The sequence below is a fragment of the Megalops cyprinoides genome, chromosome 23, assembly GCF_013368585.1.
Source record: "Megalops cyprinoides isolate fMegCyp1 chromosome 23, fMegCyp1.pri, whole genome shotgun sequence".
NCBI lineage: Eukaryota > Metazoa > Chordata > Actinopteri > Elopiformes > Megalopidae > Megalops > Megalops cyprinoides.
In genome coordinates this window covers 22,050,778-22,072,978 of record NC_050605.1, presented here as the reverse complement: position 1 = coordinate 22,072,978, position 22,201 = coordinate 22,050,778, and the positions used below count along the sequence as shown (strand labels likewise).

General features: G+C 43.4%; 1 protein-coding gene across 1 annotated transcript; it reads right to left on the bottom strand.

The window, feature by feature from the left end:
- Positions 1–262: 262 nt before the first annotated feature.
- LOC118770432 (D(4) dopamine receptor-like) lies at positions 263–21,777 on the bottom strand. Its single transcript, XM_036518089.1, has 5 exons — positions 21,386–21,777; positions 6,879–7,162; positions 6,241–6,353; positions 2,695–3,308; positions 263–465 (listed from the first exon to the last, which is right to left on the bottom strand). The coding sequence occupies exons 2-5, from the start codon at positions 7,113–7,115 to the stop codon at positions 263–265; spliced, it is 1,167 nt and encodes a 388-aa protein (XP_036373982.1). The 5' UTR covers positions 7,116–7,162; positions 21,386–21,777.
- Positions 21,778–22,201: the final 424 nt, after the last annotated feature.

The window sequence follows — 22,201 nt, the reverse complement described above, 5'->3', positions numbered from 1 at the left end:
TTTTATGCCTCTGGGCTATGATCTTATGAGTATCCATTGTATTCAATCCATATTTTACAGAAAAGACTTTCATTCAGTACGAACATTGCCATATTGAAATACAGCTGGCATTGTTGTCTTTTAGCTTGGGAATGATGTAAGGCATTGAAGGTACTGTTACGTACAGTACCGTAATCATTGTTTACAAAACAATGTTAACTATGTTAATCTATTCAGCACGTGGAATAAGCTAACTCTGCCGAACAGGTCTCCCCTCCTGACCCTATGTCTGGCAGCAAAGGAGTTTGTGAAAGACATTCCTGAATTCGGTGTTGAAGGCAGTGTAGATGATGGGGTTGACCGCACTGTTGACGTAGCCAAGCCACGTAACCACGGAGATGAGCGTCGGCCCGATGTCACAGGACACGCAGAGCACCTTGGTGACGTGGACCACGAAGAAGGGCGTCCAGCAGGCCAGGAACACACCTGCGCACAGGTGCGGAGAACGGGGTCAGTGCACTTTCACCGCTTTCTCGGTGTTAGAGTATTCAGCAGGTCAGGTTTATGCATCTGCAACCCAATTCAACAGACCAGATTCGTCATATAATAATGGCATTTATATTGTATTATATATATATATATATATATATATATATATATATATATGTATATATATATATATATTATATAATATATAATAATGGCATTTATATTATATATATATATATATATATATATATATATATATATATATATATATATATATATGGTTTATATTACGTTTTACATCACATTTACATTACATTCATTCTTATCCAGAGCGGCTTCCAGCACAAAGGTACGAAAGTGTATCCATTCAAGTTCAATGAACCACAGTGTCAGACCAGACTAACAACACTCCCAGACCAGTGAGTGAGCATAACACTACTCAGACCCTACTCTAAGTTAATTTGAGCAACCTGACACATATATTTTATATTATATGTTGGATCAGAATCCCATTTGATTTTTAGGATTTACTTGGGCATATAGCGCTACTTAATAAATGTGAACAGCAAGAGGTTTGATTTAATTGCAGGAAAAGGGGTCTGTGATATTGTCCTTAGGCCAGTGTTCTGCATGATATGCATGCTGACACACACACACACAAACGCCATTGTGCGAAGCTGTGAGTGTTATTGGGATTAATTGAGCGAAGCTTTTTAAAATTCTGCACCGAGGATCAAAGGCAGCCTAAGGATAGAGCGGGACAATGAGCAAGACGCGCCGTTCACCTTGGAAACCAGCAGAGAGCTGGGGAACACACAGAGATAGCCAGCAGATGGGTCTGTGATCCCTATGTCTGATTCCTGCTGCGGCCATAACTACCGCATCCATTACTTCTGCGTTCATTATCACTGAGTATCCACAACGGCACCTTCCGCACCATGTGGGCTTTATACGATTCAGTGAAGACTGTCTACTAATTCTGTTTAATTCAATTTATTTATTTTATGGAGATGGACTTTAAATCAGTTTTTTTATATCGGCAATAATCAGCATTGTTTTAATTTTATTTTAGGGTACTGAGATGACTGGCTGAGATGAGCTGAAGAGTCTGTTATCTTCATTTAAATTTGTTTAAAGGGCTGTGCTTGTCTGGGAGCCCCTGTTGCAATCAAAATTGTTTTGCTCTTATGAGAAAATATTAACGCTGCACAAGTCAGAGACTACTACTAGGTTCCCAGGACAATAGGAACTGGTTCCTGGGAACACTGATTTTAACAATGAACACGAATTAAAGCTATTTCTATGACCTCGATCAATGTCCGGCAGGGGGGGGGTTACTGTGCGTATCACTTGTTCTGAGGTGGACGTAATAGAGAGAGCTTGCTGCAGCTTATTTGTGTATTTAGTAACACATGTGAACCATAGCGATGTTTACTACTTCCAATCAATCAATGGACCAATGAATGACATTTTTATAATCGCATTGTCACCAAGTACCAGACAGAACGGGTTTCCCAGAGGGAGATTTTAACCACACTAGAGTGGTCATAAAAGGAAAAGGCAGCGAGGAGATACTCATGGTAAATATGAGCAGAGTGGCATGGTGCCGGGGTGGGGGGGGTATGGAGCTGGCAGGGGGTCCCTGCTCCTGAGGGGGGGCTGCCCCACAAACTGGTGACGCATCGAGCCTTTTCGAGCGCTCGCCGGCGTTTGCGCTCTCTCCCACCGGGTGCATGTTTCTGTGTGTCAGAGCAGAGAGGAGTCAGGACGGCTTGTTTGCGGCTCTGATAAAGTGTTATTTGACACCTTCCTCTGTCAACATTGCAGATCTGCCATCAGCGATTACTTCCACCGCGCTCTCTGCCCACGCGCGCCTCCCCGAATCGCAGCGGGGGGCTGGCCCTCCCTCCCTCCCTCTCTCTCTCTCTCTCTCTCTCTCTCTCTCTCTCCCCGCAGCAGCGCTTCAATCCGAGGGCACCGGCACGATTGGGAGAATGCCTCCCACTGAAAACACAGCTTAATTTGTGCACTGATGCAAATTGGGTGCCTCTGCGCAGCAGAAACAGAGCCCGTTAATGTCGCTTAATACGGGACCATTAGAGCCGCTGCCCCCCGTTATGATGAAATTGGCGCAACAAACGGCTGCTGTGTCTACTCATGCGGATAGGTCAGTGACATGAATGTGTCCCATGATGCATTGCAGCTCCTGCTGAGCTGCACACCCACCTACAACCACGGGCAGCACCTTCATGGCCTTGCGCTCGCGGCCGCTCACTCGGCTGCTCTTGCCGTGGGATCCCCTCTCGGACCCGTGACCCCGCAGCCCGTTGGCCTTCAGGCTGCCCTCCAGCGCCCTCTCGGGGGCCTCGCCGTCCGATGCGCTGTCCGCCTGGGTGACGGGGTCGCCCTCGGGGGCGGGGCTGGGCGCCGTGTCGGCTGCGTCGGCGCCGACGCCCGGGCTCAGGCTGGGCATCAGGTACTTGACCTTTGACCTGCGGTGGCGGCGGAGGCTGCGCAGGCTGAGGGAGAAGGGCCGGTCGGCGGACAGCAGGTGGGAGCGGCGGCTGGCGCTCCAGCGCCGCAGACCCCGGAACATCCAGTAATACAGCAGCAGCATGACGGGGCACGGCACGAAGAAGGAGCAGACGGACGAGTACACCACGAAGTTATCGTCCTCCAGCTTGCACACACTGGCGTCGCGCCCCGGCACCTGGTTCAGCCCGAAGATGACAGGGCTGGCCACGCCCAGGGACAGAACCCAGGTGGCGGCGATCAGGATGAGCTGCCGGAGGCTGAACTGGTTCCTGTTGTACTTCAGAGGGACCACCACCGCTATGTACCTTTCGAAAGACACAAAGGCAGCGGGTTAGCGTGGCTGAGCTGACCACAGGGCCTCCAGCCACCGAACTCCAGCAGGGAAATATCAGGTGTGTGCAGCTGTTGTTTTCACCTCTTGACCTTTAGCGAGTTGATATCCAGCATCTTTCAGCATCTGAAAGGCTGTTGTGAAGCACAATCTTACTCAACTGGCTGCTGAATGAGGAGGGATGCCACTGGCGTCTTAAGGTCATGTCTTCCACCGGTTGGAGAATCAAACTGAATTGACATTCCAGAGATTCTCTCTCTCGTATTTAATCGAGTCAATCACTGTGTGAAGCAGGCTGAAGAGAAAGCTTCCTGCTCTTACAGAGCTCCTTTACTGAACAAAGGGCCTTCAAGAACACCAACTGCAGGTGAAACACTAGGCTTGCAGTCACAAAATCACAATTTTTTGTTATTGAGCAATATACAAATTGATCAATTAAAAACATACACTTAATTTATGAATGTTCCGTGTGCCGAATGAGCAATGCTCACGAAAAAGTTTGTGATGTAAGATTAAAAAAAATGGAAAACGAATCATTTGTGTATAATGAATCTGAAAGGAAATAATTCTTAAGTGAAAGGTATATCTGAATAATTCATTTGATTAATGTGTTATTGTCAAAATGTTCATTTGGAACATTTCCTCAGATTAATATGGCTCTGCAAATTAGGTGGAGCCTGTGCTCTCCTCTGTAATCTATTATTTTGTACATGTTTGTATGATGGAAAAGTCTGCATTTTTTTATCCAGTAACCAAGCAATTATTCAGTCAGACTGTAGATTGTGCTCTTGGAACAGCATCATCCCACAACTATACCTTGTTACCAGTAGGTGATTTGTTCATTTTTTAACAGGGGGGATGGCAGATGCACACACAGCACTAGGGGATGAAGAGGGGGGTATGGCAGGTTAACAAGGGGGATGCATTTCGGTCATTTTGCTAACAAGGGAGATAGCATCCCCTCTCATCCCCCCTCAAATCGCCTACTACTTGTTACAACAAGTCTTAGCAGTGAGAATGTGAAGACGTTTAAAGGAATAGATTTACTGTAATCACCCAGAAGCCTTAGGGGCAATGGATTCAGACTATTAGTGATACGTGTTCTCTGGAGGGGACGGCAACTGAGAGCATAAAGATGCTTTTTTTAAGTGCCCACCCCTTCGTAAATCCCCCTTGTGCTTTAAAGCAATTGCGTTTCACAGCCTCTACTTTGTAGCTCTGCTGAGATTTGTTTATTCTGACAAGGATGTTTTGCCTCGTGTGCCGGGCACGAGTGGGCAGTGAAAGCAGACAGTGACAGCCTGAATAAATAACAAGCTTGTTTTTTGCTCCGAAACTTCAAAGGCCCCGGCGCGTCCCGCTCGGGCAGAGTCTCGGGATGGTGTCCTCTGCAGCTGGTGCAGCTGAGTGCAGATCGTGTGGCATGATGCTGTGCAGAGAGGGCACCAGGGCGATTAACGTCTCGCAGGCTTCCTGCAGGAAGATCAGTGTGCCCGTCCACAAACTCAGCCCCGCTTAGATGCACGTCCCTGACTATGTGACTTCTCTGCACCAGCGATGAGGTAATGAGGTTGAATACTCCACAGTTTAAAAAGGGCCTGTCAGAATACATAGATTTGAAAAGTGGCAGTTAGCACTGTCCTAATGCTGCTGCTTTCCATTGGCCTGTTACATTACATTATTGGCATTTAGCAGATGTTATTCTCCAGAGCAACTTACATCAGTTACAGTTTTTTCTTTCTTTTTTTTTTTTTTACAGTGTTATTTATTGAGGCAATCGTGGGTTAAGTACCTTGCCCAAGGGTACAGCAGCAGTGCCCAAGTGGGGGATTGAACCAGCAACCTTTTGGTTACAACTTCTGCACCTTAACCACTATGCTACACTGCCAACAGACTATCTTTCTCTTTCAACCAGTGATTGTGATGATATTACTGAGAGTGTGGCATATTGTGTGAGGCTTTCCTACAGTAGCTATGAGGATATGCACTAGTATACAGAGGGGACATCAGGCCTGTTAAAGTCTCACATCCTTCCTGCAAGGCTGGAGGTAAGGGTTAAAACGTGCCACCTGACTACTCTCCCCCCTGGAGTCCTCCACTTTCCCCTCAGAAAACATCATTACCCAGAGTACCCCGGCAGACAGCCAGCGGGTAGCCTAAAAATAATTATGCTTGTTGAATAAAAACAGGGAATGATTTGGCAGGGAAGAGGAATGGAGGACTGTGATCTTCTCGGCTCTAGTCTTTGCTGAGAAAAGGAACACATTTACTTATCGGTGACTGAGCGCTATCGTCAGATGGCAGTGTAATCAAATCTGCAGCTGTGGGGAAAGAGGTTTGGATTGATCCGTTGTCTATGACATTTTAGCTTTATAAACAATGTAGGGGGCAACCAGCTGAAGTTTGGACAGCGTGATTCTCTGAGACTCTGTGTTTCCGTCTGAGTTGCTGTACAAGTGTATGCCTGCTATGCCTTTGTGTTTCTCATAGGGGGATCTGGTAAGCTATGAGACAGACAAACAGCATGCTATAGAGATATTATAAAGAGGCTGTTAAACCCACACCAGCATACAGGCTTGACGTGTGTCTGAGACCTGGGTCCTTTGGCATGGCGGGCATATACTTGGAAGTGCACTTGTTGTACTTTTGCTTTACTTTTTAAAATGCTTTTACGAACATCCTGAGGTGGCCTTGCTGAGTCCTAAGCTTTTAAAATATTATTTGTAGAAATTTTCTACTGTTCATTTTTTTTTTTTTTTTTCTCAAGCTTCAAACCACCGGCTCATGCCAGGAGTCATCAGTGGTGGAACTCCACAGGTTCTGAGTCCAGTAGCCTAAACGCAGGGCCCCTAACTCCTGCTATGCCCCATGAAGAGCAGTGGCTAGAAGGGTGAAGTGGCTCTTACCTGTCGATGCTAATGGCGCACAGGTTAAGAATGGAAGCGGTGCAGAGCATCACGTCCATGGTCATCAACGCATCACAGATGTAGGTATTCAGGGTCCATATCCCACCCAGAAACTAAAACCAAACAGAAGCACAAATGAGAATGAATGCATTTTAAATCAAGTGCAAATGCAGTACACCTTATGTGCTGTGCTGTCTATGCAGCTCAGCACAAATTAGCTAAGGGAAAACAAAATATGTGGATTACCGAATGCAAAGCCCAGTGTTCTGAGGTCCTCAAACTGTTTTAAAAATAATGCAAGGAAAAATCTTTCCTCAACACATCAGCCCGTTTTTGAAAAATCTCAAGTTAGTTTTCTGGGCAGTATGTTTTAGTGATATGGGCAGACATACGTATAAGTAACCATACAGATCATTTTTCTTCATGTAATGTCATGGATTGACTTACTTCTGGGCAAACATACAGGTCAGTTTTCTGGGCAGTATGTTTTAGTGACGTGGGCAGACATACATCTAAGTAACTGTACGGGTCAGTATTCTGCATGAAATGTCATCTAGACACCGATAGACCCGCCTCTGGGCAAACATACAGGTCAGTTTTGCGGGTGGTATGTTTTGGACCACCCGCACGGGGCTTACCTCTGAGTAAACATACAGAGGCAGGACCAGCACAGCCAGCAGCAGGTCCGCCACAGCCAGGCTAACGATGAAGTAGTTGGTGGCGGTTTTGAGGGAGCGCTCGGTGAGCACGCTCAGACACACCAGGACGTTCCCCAGGATGATGATCAGGATGAGCGGAATGCCCAGTGCCAGGGCCAGGAAGTTGTACTGGAAGTGGATCCTCTCCAGCACATCGCTGGGAGTCACATTGCCCATGATGGTGACCCCAGAGTGCCGGCCTGCCACTGGTCTGGAATCAGCATCTGTGCATCAGAGAGACCGGAGCCTTAGTAACCACCTCCGTGTTTGTCCAAATGATGCAACGCTCTGAAACACGCAGGGAAATCTCTTTTTTTTTATTACCTACACCCCTCAGCTCCTCCACTTTGTCTCTTTCATTGTGTTTTTGTTTGTTCTGTGTCCTTGTTTCATTATTATCTGTTGTTATTGCGTTGTTGCCTTTTTTTTTGCATTATGGACAGCAGATCAGAACAGTTTAGTCTGTAGAGGATAATGTCCTCCACTATTTATCAGCTTTTAGAAACATTTTTCCTTAAAAAAAAAGAGATATTTTACCCACTGAGTCATGCTTCAGTCAAGCAAAAGGTACTTCTTGACATTGTAGACACCTAGTGAGAGAAAGGGAGGTGGTAAGTGGAGTGAGATTGGTGCGCTGGGCATCTCTCCTTTCTCATTACAGGTTGTGATGTCTATGAAAATGACCAGTCAATGCCTTTTTCGGTTAACCACTGGCAGACACCATGCCTGCCAGTCACAGAATATGAACAACGAGCTCTCGAGCACGTGAGGTAAGAGAGGTAGGTTTCCCTATAATGAGTAGAGCTGTCATGTGCTGTCAATTAATGACGGTTATGGAACACTCGGGAGATTTGGCCCTCCATACCTAATCACTACTGGTACAGAACGGTGATTTATTGATGATGCACGACAGCTCCATCCATTGCCTTGAGATTCATGACGCATTAACCTCCCTTTATTGGCGCTTACCCCCTTTGCTTCAGATACAAAATAATGTCATTGAGCACTGCTGTAAAAAATTAAAACATCGAAACATGATTGTCACGCACAGCTGGTAAATGCTTCTAAATCTCCATCCCACTATCCTGAACATGTTTTTATTCAGTTTTATACATCTCATTACTACTTTACTACAATGCCCTCTATCACTTTTATTTGTTATATCTTTTAGCGCTGCATTGTAAAGCACTTTGAGCTGTGTTATTGTATGAAAGGTGCTGTATAAATAAGGTTTATTGTTATTGTATTGTTAACGTTCTGCCAATGTTGCTGCCCTGTTCTTGGGTGGCAGACACAGGGCGCATAGTAACTGTCCTAGAAGCGGTTTTTGGGTTTGCTTGGTGACTCGCTTAGCCACTTGCAGCTGGGCGTTGAATACCAGATCAGACAGCTGCACTTAAAGGGAGTGGGCCGTCTGCTTGCCAGCTACAGGGAAGGGTTGCCATGACACCAGTTTGGTCTGCCTCGCAGGTCGGAACACTTCACACATGCACGCCAAACCATTTGAACGGTTCCTGATGAATATGATCATTATCATGTCTGTGCGTGCCTTTCTCGCAGTGAAGCGGTTTGGGAAATGTCATAGCTCTGGGTACATTCTGCCCTTTAACACAGGTTTAAGATCAGCGTGCTGTCCACAAACCTAACCCACGGGTGGACGCACATCCCTGACAACATGCAGAGTGACTTCCTTGCACCAACGATGATGTAATGAGGTTGAATATTCCAGAGTTTAAAAAAAAACTTTCAATCAGAACATAATAATTTTAAATCTGACAGTTGGCCCTGAAAGCTTTCCAGTGGTCTTTCTCTTTCAACCAGTAATTGTGATGATACAAATCAGATTGTGGAGTATTGTTTGTTGTATAGTGAGTATTTTCAGCACTAGCTATGAAAGGAATTGCACAAGTGCGCATTCCGTTCAATAACTGAAGTCTCACAATCCATTTTGCAAAAGTAACTAATTTCAAGTTCAAAGTAAAATGTCTTTGCTGACAGTTTGCTCTGGAAAAAACGCCGCCTGAAAGTCCAGTGGTTTTAACGCGTGCCTACTAAGATAGCTGCAGTAAATAGCTTGCTATCTAGCTGTCAAAGTGATCAGTTCCATCATCACGATTGTAGCGGTTAATCAAACTATTGTATTTGCCTAGTCTAAGTGCTAAAAAGATATCCGTATCCAGGGTGGTTTACATAATGTACTTTTTTTTTTTTTAAATGTTCTTTTCCACACTTCCAGTAATATAGAGTAATATGTACCGAGGCAATCTGGATACTTTGCCCAAGGGCAACATAGAAATCTCCATGACTGCTGCGCTCTCATGCCGCGTCTCCATCGCATACACACTTTCACCTTCCGGCACGAATCGCGGCCTTAAAATAATATGCTCTATAATGGACACTGATGTCGTCAGACACGTCTGTCACACCCGACAAGCGTATGGAAGGCTAAAGTTTAAAATGAATGAGACAGCGTAACATTCTCGGGCCGCGGCAAGAAGTGTATCATCGCACATGGGAAACCGTGACTTCCGCGGAAGTTTGCAAAATAGCAGATCTCTAACGTCACCGAACATTACCATGGGTCAGTGCTGGCAAGGTAATGCGTGCGCGTGCAGTCAGGCCTTTTATTGTGCGCAGTGCGTTGGGTAAGCCTACATTGCTTTCAGTATTAAAGTTTACAGTCACATTTCCAGGTGATTGCACTCTCTGCTTTTATAGACTGCATGCTAAAATTCTTACTTGCAAGCGAGATACCAAGCTGAATCGGCTCCTGATGGTCTAACACAGTTAAGGTTATCTGGCTAACCTAGCTAGCTTTGTATCCAATTCTGAAGAGATGACACTTAACTTGGGAGTTATTAGTAAAATATGAAAACGTTAACCAATGTACAGTGGCAGACATTGCACGGATCAACATCATTTGTTACGTGATTGGACGCTGTAAGTACCAGTGATTTGTATTATAAAAGCAGACATCGATGTAAACCACAATCATTTATGTAGTGACTGCTGCGTGCGCGTGTTCAAGGGCATCGGGTTAGACCTATTATGTACAACAGCGGGATGGACCGTTATGAGTGAGCGGAGGTTAACTCATCCACATAACAGGAAAATTGGATCTGCACTGCGCGTCTTACCAGCTGAGTGCTTTTGCCTGAGATTTTGACCAAGGGTTATGGATGTGACGGAGTGGAGCCTGCATTTGCACAATCGACTTCCGTTACACTGTGCAGCCAAGGCCAGTCATTTATAATAGTAATTCGTCTGAAATTCAGATGTTGCTCAATACTTATTGGTGAACGAGACTGTGTTGGTGACTGGTGTGTACAAATTGTATCAGAAATCGTTAACTGTCAGTTTTCAGGTCAGTTTTCATTTTGTATTCAGCGATTCCTGTATGGCAGCAGGGGAAGAAACATAACCATAGATTTAATGCGCATATATACATAAAAATGTACACATATGCACATTAAATTTATACAGTTTTATCGTCAAAAACTTTATAATAAGTCTATTTATGATAATGCATGTCAACACTCACTGTCATACGGAAACAAATTAAAACTCATACCATACATTATGTGCTGTAGATATAAAGGATTGTCATTTCATGACAGGTGAGTTATTCCTTTCATATTACTTTTTAATTTCACCATCTCTGGCTTTGGGAATGTTAAAGTGTGGAACAGCCTGTGTGTATTGGGAAGGATATTGGCGTGGTGAGTCAGACAGCCAATAGGGAGCTGCGGGTGCAGGTGTTCACGGGAGCCGAGATTACGGGGTAGATTGGGGGCGTGGGGGAACTTTGAGGTAAGGGGGCGTTACCTTGTTCCAGCCATGCTAGCTCAGGAGACGAACATTGTCTTTCATTGAATTGTCTGTTGGCAAATTGATCCGCTCAGTTATGAAGCTGTACCTTAAATGTCAGACCCAGCGGGAGGTTGCAGCTTTGCAAGAACTGCATGAAAATATATATTAAAAAATGGAAGCTCTTGTGGTTCCCACATCAGAGTGGATAAATGAAAGTACATCACGGGGGATGTTGATCTTCTCTGTGTGGTTTCCGGGGCTAAACCACATGTGAGATGAACCTTAGGGCCCTCCCAGCATCCAGCAATCAAAAAACCACACCTGGCTCTTCAAGATCTCATAAGTTCAAATATCAAAACGAATTTTGAGGCGTCAACCAAACATGATTTGCACGACACACCTCAAAGTCAACCCCACAACACGTGATAAAACTGGGGGGACTCTTATGAAACAACATGCACGATCTATATGTACCGTTGTAAAGCATTATAAGTTACATTTTCTTTGTGTAACATTATGAAATTGAATACATTATGTATGTATGTGATTCATACACGTGGCTAAAAAGCACAGCTCACTTGAATAATATTCATGTAAATTTGCAATTGGGGCATCAAAGATGCAAAGAGAAGATGCACAATGCTGTTTATGGCATATCTAATTACAGATGGAGATGGGGTCAGGGCTTAAGGAGGGGTCTGCTGCAGGCAGGAGGTAAAAGAGGCCTCACAGTCTCCTTTTGCTTGGGGTCTCTGTATAGCTTACACTGTAATACTCATGCTCTGCCACTCAAGTGACCTGTAGTGGATGCTGATTTGCTCACTTATGCTGCTAAGATTGGCTGCATATAGAGGTGTAATTAGCTGTCTGTAATTTTTGTTACTAGTTTGACTGGAGCTGTGGAATAAAAACGCTTACAACCAAGGTACGGTCAATTCTGCAACGCTGCACTGCAAGTCTACAAGGCTGCAATTACAGATTATAACTTCTTGTTCAGTACGGTGGCTCCATTTCCTTCATTTTAACAATTAGAGTTTAAGCTCTTAATAAATCAGAACGGCTTTAATATGAGTCAGTTTGATCAACTCTTTTAATATGGGACTACAGTGTCATTTAATGTTGGGAGTGGGCACAGTGTATTAATGTTGATCATTTTTATAATTAGGAAAAGGAGTGCAATATCTAACATTTTGTCTGAAAACTGTTGATTGCAGTGCATGCTGTCTTCTTCTCTTGTTAGAACCGTAATGTCTGTAGGGCAAGCTCAACTCACAATTTTGCCCGTGAATTAGACTCTGGAGGCATTGTACAGACAGGAAGTGTTAAGGAGAAAGGCTGCTCATTCAGTCTGGCAGCAAGGTGTGGGGAAACGCAAGCTTAGCAATCATGGCTGTCATGGAGGTTTAAAGACCCAAATCAGCCCATGACCAGGTGCCCTCCAGCCAGAGCAGACATTTTCTACTCAGTGCAAACGTGGGCAGTCTGAGGAAAAGTCCTACCATCCATGCGAATCATCTCAATTAAGCAATTGTAATTGTGTGACAGTATGGACTCAAGGCTATATTAATAACCTTAGTCCACGCAGAGAGAAAATGTCCTTAGAAGTAACCAGGTTTATAGTGATGCTGCTTTTGAGATCCTGGATGAAGGTGTTGGAATCATTTTTTGTTAACATCTTGTTCCGTGTCAAGGGTGTTATCGTGTTACAGTTGGGGTCACTTTTGGTAGCAAACAAAATACAAATATGCTGATGTAAAATGATCCCCTTTCCTCTTTATTATGGGTGCTTAAACCCGGGGAACATTGCTGTTTGTCCTTCTGTTTGAAGCTGCAGCATTGTAACATGCACAGTTTTTCAGACCTGTGACCACTGACGTTGTGAATGTGTGGATGGTCTCAGACTCCACCATTTTGTTCCCCAGTGCTGTTACTTCCATGTTTTTTTTCCAGCCTTGTGCCTTTTTCTGGTTAGAAGAAAATGCATTACATTAGCAGTATTCCTACACCTTAATAAATGGTTCTTTCAATGACTTTGACTTTTGGGAATTAATTACAGTCACGAAGTCTCCATTAAAGAACCTCGCGTTGGTGGGACCAATGGAAAATAACATGGGTTCAAGCTAATTATTGGCTTGAAAAGCCAAGTTACAGTTCTTATTATTATGCCATCTTCTTCCTCTTACTCCATCTGATTTTTTGCACATAACTCCTACAGCCTTTAAACTATTATGAAACTTGGCCAGTACCATCAGCCAGTATGGGATTGCATTCCTTTTGCTTTGTGTAAATACCTCAAATATTTTTAGAGGTACATATGGTTTTAGATCAAAAATATTACAATGGCTAACATGGATAGAACATTCAGAATCTGAACATTCTAACATGTACATCTGATGTCACAATACAGACTGCCTCTCCAGCCAAGGTTGTACCTACTAGCTCCTACTATGCCAGGGTTTTTCACCTCAGAAATTTTCTTCTCAGACTTTGCTTTATAGTTACACCTGGTTTTACAATGCTATGTTATTTTTTTTTTTTCCTCCAGTACATTTGCAAATTGCAGTAGGCTTGCACATGGTCTTGCATCAGATCCAGTGGTAATGAGAACATTCCTAGGGAGAAAGAAGGCACAAGGAGACCTTGAATTGAAGTCACAACTCATGACTGGCCATTCAAATTTCTGGCTTTTCTGCAGGAGCTCAAATTTCACACTTATATATATTCTTTACAAATGCATAGAGGAGGAGGGAGAGTGAAACGGAATAAAGAGAATACTCTGGAATGTATGTGCCAGGGGCCCTTTCTGTTGATTAGATACCCCCTTATAGAGTTACTACAATACTACAACTACAATAGAGTTCATCAGTGAATCTGCTCATACAGGGAAGGTTTCAGTTCTCCTTCATATGTAGATGCTGAAACATATTTCACAGTGGGAGAACTTTTTGATTCATGTAAAGTATCTTGTGGTGGTGTGTTGGCGTATTAGGAGCATGTGAATATGGGTATGAGGGTATTATGGATATACACATACTTTTGTTAGTAGGGTTGACATTGTGTTACATCTTTGGAGTGACCAGTTTCACGAGGCCATCCATTTTTTATTCGGTGCCATTCAGGCAAACTGCAATGCATTTAATGTTGACAGCAAATTTAAGTAAGCGTTGGATTTTATTGATTATTGCACATTGTATCAAGTTTTCTGTCCCCCTGACATAATCGTAGAGTATTATGTAACAATTTTAATAGATGAAATGCCTAGTTATTAATTCAAGGTTAAGGGCACAGCACATTGTGGTTTGACTGAATCTCTGCATTTATTACTGAGTGAATATGACAGGATATTTTTGGCAGAAGGAGCCAAACCCTGTGAAATCTGCTCTTTTCCTTTCCCCATTTCCTTTTTCACAGCCTTTATTTCAGCCCCCTCTCCCCGCAGCTGCTGGGCTCTCTGAAGGAGGAGAATCAGAATGAGGACAGACCTCTCCCATGTTTTACAATGCACAGACAATTATGTGTTCATTACACACACTTCCATTTGTATTCACCATGTAAGAAGAAGTAATATCCTTTTCCATTTTGCGCCTTAATGACGCAGCTGTGGAGAGATGTGCGTTTGAAACAAACTCGTGATTTTTTGGGAACAGTATTACATCTCAAACAAGAACACCAAAAGTGAACACCTTACTTAACTCAGTGATGGAAATATGCAAGCCTTACCACTGGGAGCTCACACGTTTACCTATTTCATACACAAACAGAGGTAGGATGGTAGGTATGAAATTCAAAAAAGGAACAGGTGCTTAAATTTGTTATGGAGTTGAAGAAATCTGTTAGAGAGGTGAGGACAAAGCACTCTGTGGATTGAATGAATATACATTTAAAGAGCATGTATTGTGGGCAGCACCTGCACAGCGGTGCAGGGGAGAGGTGTTTTGGTTTGATGAAGTCTGCGTCTGGTGCTGTGATGCTGATAGAGTCTGAAAGAGGACAGCATTGCTGGTCGCCGTGGTCACCAGGACCCTGCGTGTGAAAGCTGATCGCCACGCTGTCAGTGTCTGCATTCCTGGGACGGAGGCGCGACGTGCCAGCCACTGCGAGCCGCGGTGGAGCGGCGGCATTTGTGATCCCCGCGGGAGGAGCCGGGGAGTTCAGGTATGGCTGACAGCCCTCCATTTTCCAAACACTCAACAGGGTAACATTACTGATGTTACACATGTAGGTTACACTGAGCACCGTCTCCACCATTAACTGTTACATTATGGTAATGGTAATGGCACAGTAATTCCATATGGATAATGCTACCAGCCGTGACAATTCATATTATAGCGTATGGTAGCATAGAGTAGTGTAGTAGTAAGGCGCAGGTCTTGTAACCAAAAGGTTGCTGGTTCGATTCCCCACTGAGGCACTGCTGTTGTACCCTTGGACAAGGTTGTTGACCCAGAATTGCCTCAGTAAATATCCAGCTGTATAAATGGATAACGTAAAAAATTGTAACTTATGTAACTTGCTCTGCAAGAGCTCTATTGCTCTTATGTAAACTTTTATTAAGAAAGAACATGTCGCTTATGAACTGATGTATTCTGTTAAGAAGCATGTTTAAGCCCTGGGGCCGTAACCCAAGTGCCACTCCTTAGTGACCGTATCTTCTGTGCTTAACCCTAGATGATTGACAGCATGAAATATTAATTTATTAATAGAATGAAAGTAAAGTCACATGTACAGCATAATTTGCTTATGTGAATCCATCCCTATTGTATGCACAGATCAGATGGTACGAAATCATTTTATTACCAGCAGAATTCAGAGAATGAGTTGGCATGTGATTAATGAATTGAAAATTGCCCGTCATTCTCTATGAAATGTTTTCGATTAATGAATTGAATTTCAGTTCATTCCCTGAAGTGACTGAATCGAGATGGAATTGATCCGTTGAACTCTCCCCGCCTGTGAATCTGAATGCACCTGCGTCATTGCACAGGGCTGTGAATGCCTTTATGTCAGCCTGGAACAGAAGCGCAACATGGCAATTAATAACAAATTAACACTGAACGTTTTAATCGAACATGAAATTGTGTTTTAGGGGAACTTCGATAGGCTTTTTTGTCAGTCAGGAAAGATGGAACGGTATTCGAAAGCGTGTCTGTGTGTGAAGCTCCATGCAGCGGAAAGCTGTATCATTATGTGAGCTGTTTTTTTTTTCTTCTTTTTTTTTTTTACAGTAATTACTCCCCTGTTCATCACAGCTGCTGCCTCTGTTGTCTTATTAAAAAAAAAAAAATTGAGAAATATTGAGAAATATTGAGAAATATTGAGAAACCTGTGGTGGGGGTTGAAAGCAGCAAGCTCAAGGTGCTGTTCCCACTGATTGAGGCAGGATGGCCACAGCTACACTGTGTTCAGCACAGGCACAACACAAAGAAAATGGTGTGATCATCTGAAAAATGGAAATGATTTTTATAGTGAACCATGACAGATTTCTAGGTTTTTACAGTGATTCTTACAGTGAACCCCGTTACACTGAACCATGTGTAGCCAGATGGAGACAGCTTTCATTGCATGGAGGAAGGAGTGAGAACTTTCACTTTAGTTGTGTTCATAATGGTGGCTTTTATAAGAGCATACTGGTTAGCTCTGAGTGAACACAAATGGCAAGACACAGGAAAGAGAACCACTACCATTTTATCTAATATTACAAACCAAACACTGCTGGAGGATAGTGTGGTCTATCCAGATCAGGAGGTTCTCCTGTCTAGCTAGCTAGCTGCTAGTCATGATCAGGTTCTGGTTTTTAGTTCTGGTTTTTAAGCAAGCTGGCCACAGGTGCACAGGTTCCTAGCTGCTTATCACCATGAGGCTGGTAGGGGGGAGAGGAGCTGACATCTAATTTCCCTCTGGCTTGGAACCTCACTGTAATGTAAGGAAACGCAGGCTATTTTTAGCTGGATTCATGTCTGCTGGGGCCATTGAGCCACAGTTCACCACAGCTAATGGAAACACGCCAACTCTAAGATTATAGGAAAAGACAGGTCAACCTGTGCTCCATTAAGATCTGCAAATACAATATGATTGGTATATGATTTATTTAACAGCTGATATGTAGGTCTTAACCCAGGAAATGCACTCTATGATCGGTACATCTACTGGTCTAACGACAATTCACTTTTTTCTCTGTTATAGTTAGTGTTAGGCAGCAGGAATAGGTGGTGGATTGGATGCTGTGTTGATGTTTGATTGACCGCTCAGGTTAGGAACTATGCACTGTGAATCAGAATCAATTGAGTCAATAAAACTTTAGGAATTCTCAGAGACTAATATTAAAAATTTCAACCATAAATTAACAACTTTCTATACTTGTGGAAATTTGTTTGGAGTGTAGCAATGACATATTGTCTTGAGAGATGCGTTGGTATCCTGTGTAACAGGGGACTGGAAACCATTTAAAATTATTGAAATAACCATTGACGTCTAATCCGAACCGTTGTTTTTCTACTTATTCCACTCACTACTTCTTCCTAAAGTGGTCAGAAGAGAAGCCATTAAGAAAGACAGCTGCCAGGGGCTAAGCGTAACTCCTGGAGTGGCGCTTCGTCACCGCAGGGAGAGACAAAGGTATTTCATCCTAATTTGCTGGCTGATTATGATTTACAGCGTCCATCAGGAACATTAACGCGAAGCGTGTTGACATTCAGCGAGCGAATTCTGAGTAGAGACCCTAATCCCTTCTACTTGCGCCTGACCTTTAAATCTCCTCCTGCATTTCCGTTCGTCATGCCGTAAAGGAGCGCAATGAATTAGAAACCGTCGACCTGATGTCAGCAACTCTTTGTTAAAAACGCGCCCCTGCCAGTTAAAACCCCCTAAATCCCTATCGCGTGTATATGCTTTTATCACAACTGACAAACCGATTCATGGTATATGATTACACCGTATTTGTGATTTAACCAGTAGATCATAATACTTATGAAAACAGCGAAGCGAAACGTCGCTGAAACACGTAGTTACATGTTCTGTATGACTCTGGTAATGCATTAGTCAATTTGTAAAATACAACTTGAAAGAACGTTAGATTTACAAAAGGAATCGACGTCGATTTCGCGATTAAAGAATTAGTTGACGATACACGCTCGCTTAGGTAAGGGAATTCATCTTTTATTTATTTCATTTTTGTATGTTTAAACCCAGGAAACGCAAACAAATAGGATACGATACCCATGAGTTGCTTTCGTCGGGTGACAATCCACATTCAGATCTATTTAAATTCGGATTTCACCAATTCCAAGTCTATCAGGCGTTTCATTCTTGTTCTGTGTCACTGACAAAAACTAAGTTGAAATAACGTTGACTATCGGATCGGGATTTAGTGTTAATAATTCATAATTTTTACTTTTCAAGATTTCAAGGTGTTACGTTGTAAAATGCTAAAATTGCTAATATGTAAGGTCTTCACTAATTTAACAATAAACAAAGTTAGGAGAACGGTATTGGTGTGAATGATTCCGCTGCTCTGATGCGCCAAAGCGCGCAGTGGTCCTTTTTCCATCGCCGGCGGTCACTGTTTGAGGACCAAAGCTGGTGCCGACGCCTGCAGCGATGCTCGCCGCGCCGCTCCCGGTGTACTCTGCAGTTACCATGGCGCGACGTACTGAATGCCCAGCCAGGAATGTGCGTTTATTCACTATTCACAAGTGCCGGGGATCTCTTAATTAGCCGCGCCGCTATCACTTTCAGCCAGATTGTCTTTTCCGTGCATTGCGCATTAAATGCGGTTTTGTTCGTTCACCCGAATGAAATCCAAAAAGTTACTGATAGATCGAATACCAACAGAGGAAACTGTTAACAGCACCAAGGTTGCCCATTACAACATTATTACGTGAACAGTACACCTCCGTGTTCACGCTCGCAGAACAATGAGATCATAAGGATTGGAAACCATAGCAACAAAACTGTAAATTACTGGCAGTAGTTTAACCGTAAATTACTGTTCTGCAAATGACCATATGATTTAATCAGAGGTTTTCTTACAACAGTTCCGAACTGGCTGTAATTTTACAGCACCTTGACATGAAAAATGCAGGTGCTTTTAAAAGATCACTCCGTCGGTGCAAGTGACACCGAGCGCGGCCAGTACTAAAGGACACAGCACACACCGAGGTATCGGCCACACTCTGAGGGATTTACTGAAAAAAAAAAACCCAAGATCTGAGATTGTGTGTGTGACCAGGAAAATAATGTTGTCTGTGTGATATTAGAACATACGCTGTTTTACAATAGCATTACTGTCAGACATTAGCGGAGAAAGACCTTTATGAAACTGGAGAAAATTTGCAAATTGTATAGGTATTCACTATCAGTGGAGTTTGGGAGAAAACAGGTGGGGATGCAGGTAGGGTGCATGTCCATGTGAGGGTAGTGTACAGGTGGGGGTACAGGTGGAGGTGCAGGTATTCACTAATTGTCACTTGCCACCCTGTTGTGGGTGGCTGGGTTGGCAATGAGATGGGCACCAGAAGAGCCAGTTACCGCTATGTACAGACCAGCATTCCCCAGGGGAATGAGTGAGATTCAGCATTTTTACGTGAAAATAAATTCTGAAGAAAGAAAAACTTTGGCAGTTTGCCCCAACAGTTCCCTGCACAAACCAACAAAATAAAATACTTCAGATAAAATATTAAATCAAACAAAAGTCCCCGTGAACTGATGTGTCTCTCTCTGTCTGCCCCTCCCTCCTGTCTTTGTCTCTCTTTCTCTGTCCCTCAATAAATAAAATATGGAAATCTAGTAATAAACCATTGACAGGTGTAAGTGTGTTACTGGTAGGGTACATTGGCTGCTGGGATTGAAGTGAAGGTACAGGTGGGTAAACAAAAGCCTTCCCCCACCATGAGGAGTACCACACACACAATGTCATGCTTACCTTACAGTGGGTTTCCCATTTGTTCTAGAGGAAGCTATCACTCCTCCAAGGTTATTTAATTAAGCGTTTTTAGAGAGAAAGGTCACCTGAGAACGTGTTGCTCATTCGGAGTGACAAAAAGGAGGCGGGATCCAGTGAGCTGGGTAGCCAATCAAATGCTGGGGCTTGTAAAGTGGCCAGATGAGTCAGATCACCAGAGCTGTGTGTGGAGGTTCACAACCTCAATTTAACAGTTTGTCTGAATGACAACCTTTACTGCCGGCCAGCTCCCGGGGGGCATTGGGTTCGCATGGCAAAGAGGGAAGAGTGCCCCTACAGGCTAAGAACACAGCAAACAGCCTAGTTTTCTCAGGAAGACTCCCCTCCAAGTATTACCCAAGCCCAGCCCCACTTAGCTTCAGTTTAGTATGATAAAAGTGCTGTATAAATAAAATGAACTGTTATTTTTATTATTACTTGAGTGGCAAGAGAAAGGCATGGCACAGCTGCTGGCTAATGCTGCCGTCAGGGCATTTTTACTGCCTAATTTTGGTTTGCAGTACATATTATCCTGTATTAAATGTTCTATTCCCATAAATGAGATTTTTTCACACTGTCAGAAGTATGTGTTTATATTTGTCTTTCAGTGAGAATGGGCTAGTGATCACAGCAAAGAACTTTATCTCACTATATAATTTACCATATTTTCAGTGTTGAATAGAAGAGTTACATTTGGTATAAAGTCAGACATATTCACAAAAGATTTACGCTGCACACCTGATTTCTCCAACAGCTTTCAAAATCCACAGCATAGATAACACAGAGACAGGATTCACAAACATTCTTCAAAAGAAAGATTTACCATGCTCTATCAAATATATGAAGACTAAGTTTTCACTAACAAATGATGATGCAATGAAGTACAGAAATGAATCATCACATGAAAGCCAGGTTGAAACATTTCAGAAATACAGCCAGCCTGGAAAGCAGGAGATGCCACCAAACTAGAGCATCAAACAGCCCTCAGAATCGTCTCACATAATCATCACCAGGGTGCTCCACTGGAACCATGCTAGAACACCCCAAAATTGCCCTCAAAACCTAGCAAGAACCTTTAACAGACAGAATCGCACTGGAAACTACCACTAAAATTGCCATCAGATCCACCTCCAGAACTGTGCTGGGAATCGCTGCCAAATCCACCCTCAGAATGTCATTAAACTTCCACAGAACTGCCATTATAACCATGATCAGGACCAAGATTAAAAAATGCTAATAAATGCCAATCAAAGTAAGCTGAGAGCTTGTGAAATGCTGTTTCGGTTACAGAGCTGTTAGCTGAAACATTATTGAACAAAAATTGGGGTTAGTGAAATGATGCATCCATTTTAAGTGGTGTTTGAATTTTGAGATAACCTTTAAGTATTATCTGTTCGTATTGAGAAACTTTAGCATTATGCTGCTCAAGAAAATAAAAACATGAATAAAATGCAGTGTGCATGCTTACATTTGTCTCTTTGTATTCCTAAATGTTTCAAATTGAAACTGAGTTTTGTTTTCGTGCAGTTTACTTTTATATGGCTATCGCTTTCATCTTGTAATTTTTAAAAGACCATCCACTGATGTGTAAATTAATTGTAAAAACTGATTCTTGTGGCCCTTCAAGCACACGAAGAATAAAACCCTCTTGTTATTATTATACAGAAATTATATTATAAAAAGAAACTAAATTACTTACCGTATCCATCAAGCCCTTGAATTTTGAGGTTTCAGACAACCACACGGTTTGAATTCAAATCCCCTTATTCCCTGGAAAACGATTCCCAGTCTTAAAGAATCAGTTCTTGAATACGAGTCTGTGTTTCAACATCTTTTCCAGCCCCCGTCCTTCCTGTAGAACCACCTGTCAAAGGTGCGTCTCTGTCTGTGGCACCCAGTTCCGTTTCTCTGGCTGTAAAAGTTTCATTGACTGTGTTGAGGCTGTCTCTGAAGCATATTTCTGTGGAAAACGGCTAAAAGAAAACTTCTACTAGCTGTTCATACGTGTAAGTGCCTCCTCCACAGTTCTGCCCATATCACCTTCTCACTGAAAGAATGAGGCGGTCAGGACAAGATTGTCCTTCCATGTGCTCCCACTCTGTCCCTCTCTCTCTCTCACACTGTCTCCCTCCCTCGCTCCCTCTCTCATCTCTCTCACCGCCTCTCCCTCTCACCTCTCTCTCTTGCACTGTCTCTCCCCCCTCCCTCTCTCCCTCCCTCTCTCCCTCTCTCCCTCTCTCTCTCTCTCTCTCGCGCTCTCTCTCTCTCCCTCTCCCTCCCCTCACTCTCTCTCCCTCCTGCCTCTCTCTCTCTGTCTCTGTATGGTAAGTACCATCACTTGCAGTATTACTCCACATGGCTTCAGCTGGAACTGGCTCCTCCTGTGTTGTGTTCCTGCCCCCCAGCTGCAAAGATTGGCTCCCCTAGCTGTTGTCCCGCCCATCTCCTACCCTGCACGGTGCATGGCGTGCGACAGATCTCAGATCAGTCCCCAGAACACGATGAACAATGCAAA

What these genes read in the sequence shown, in the direction of transcription:
- LOC118770432 (XM_036518089.1), bottom strand. Translation starts at nt 7,115, where the DNA reads ATGGGCAATGTGACTCCCAGCGATGTGCTGGAGAGGATCCACTTCCAG. An exon ending in CTCTGTATGTTTACTCAGAG is followed by an intron (nt 6,354 to 6,878) that starts GTAAGCCCCGTG and finishes GTTTGGTTTTAG; the next exon opens with TTTCTGGGTGGGATATGGAC. An exon ending in TGCGCCATTAGCATCGACAG is followed by an intron (nt 3,309 to 6,240) that starts GTAAGAGCCACT and finishes GTCTTTCGAAAG; the next exon opens with GTACATAGCGGTGGTGGTCC.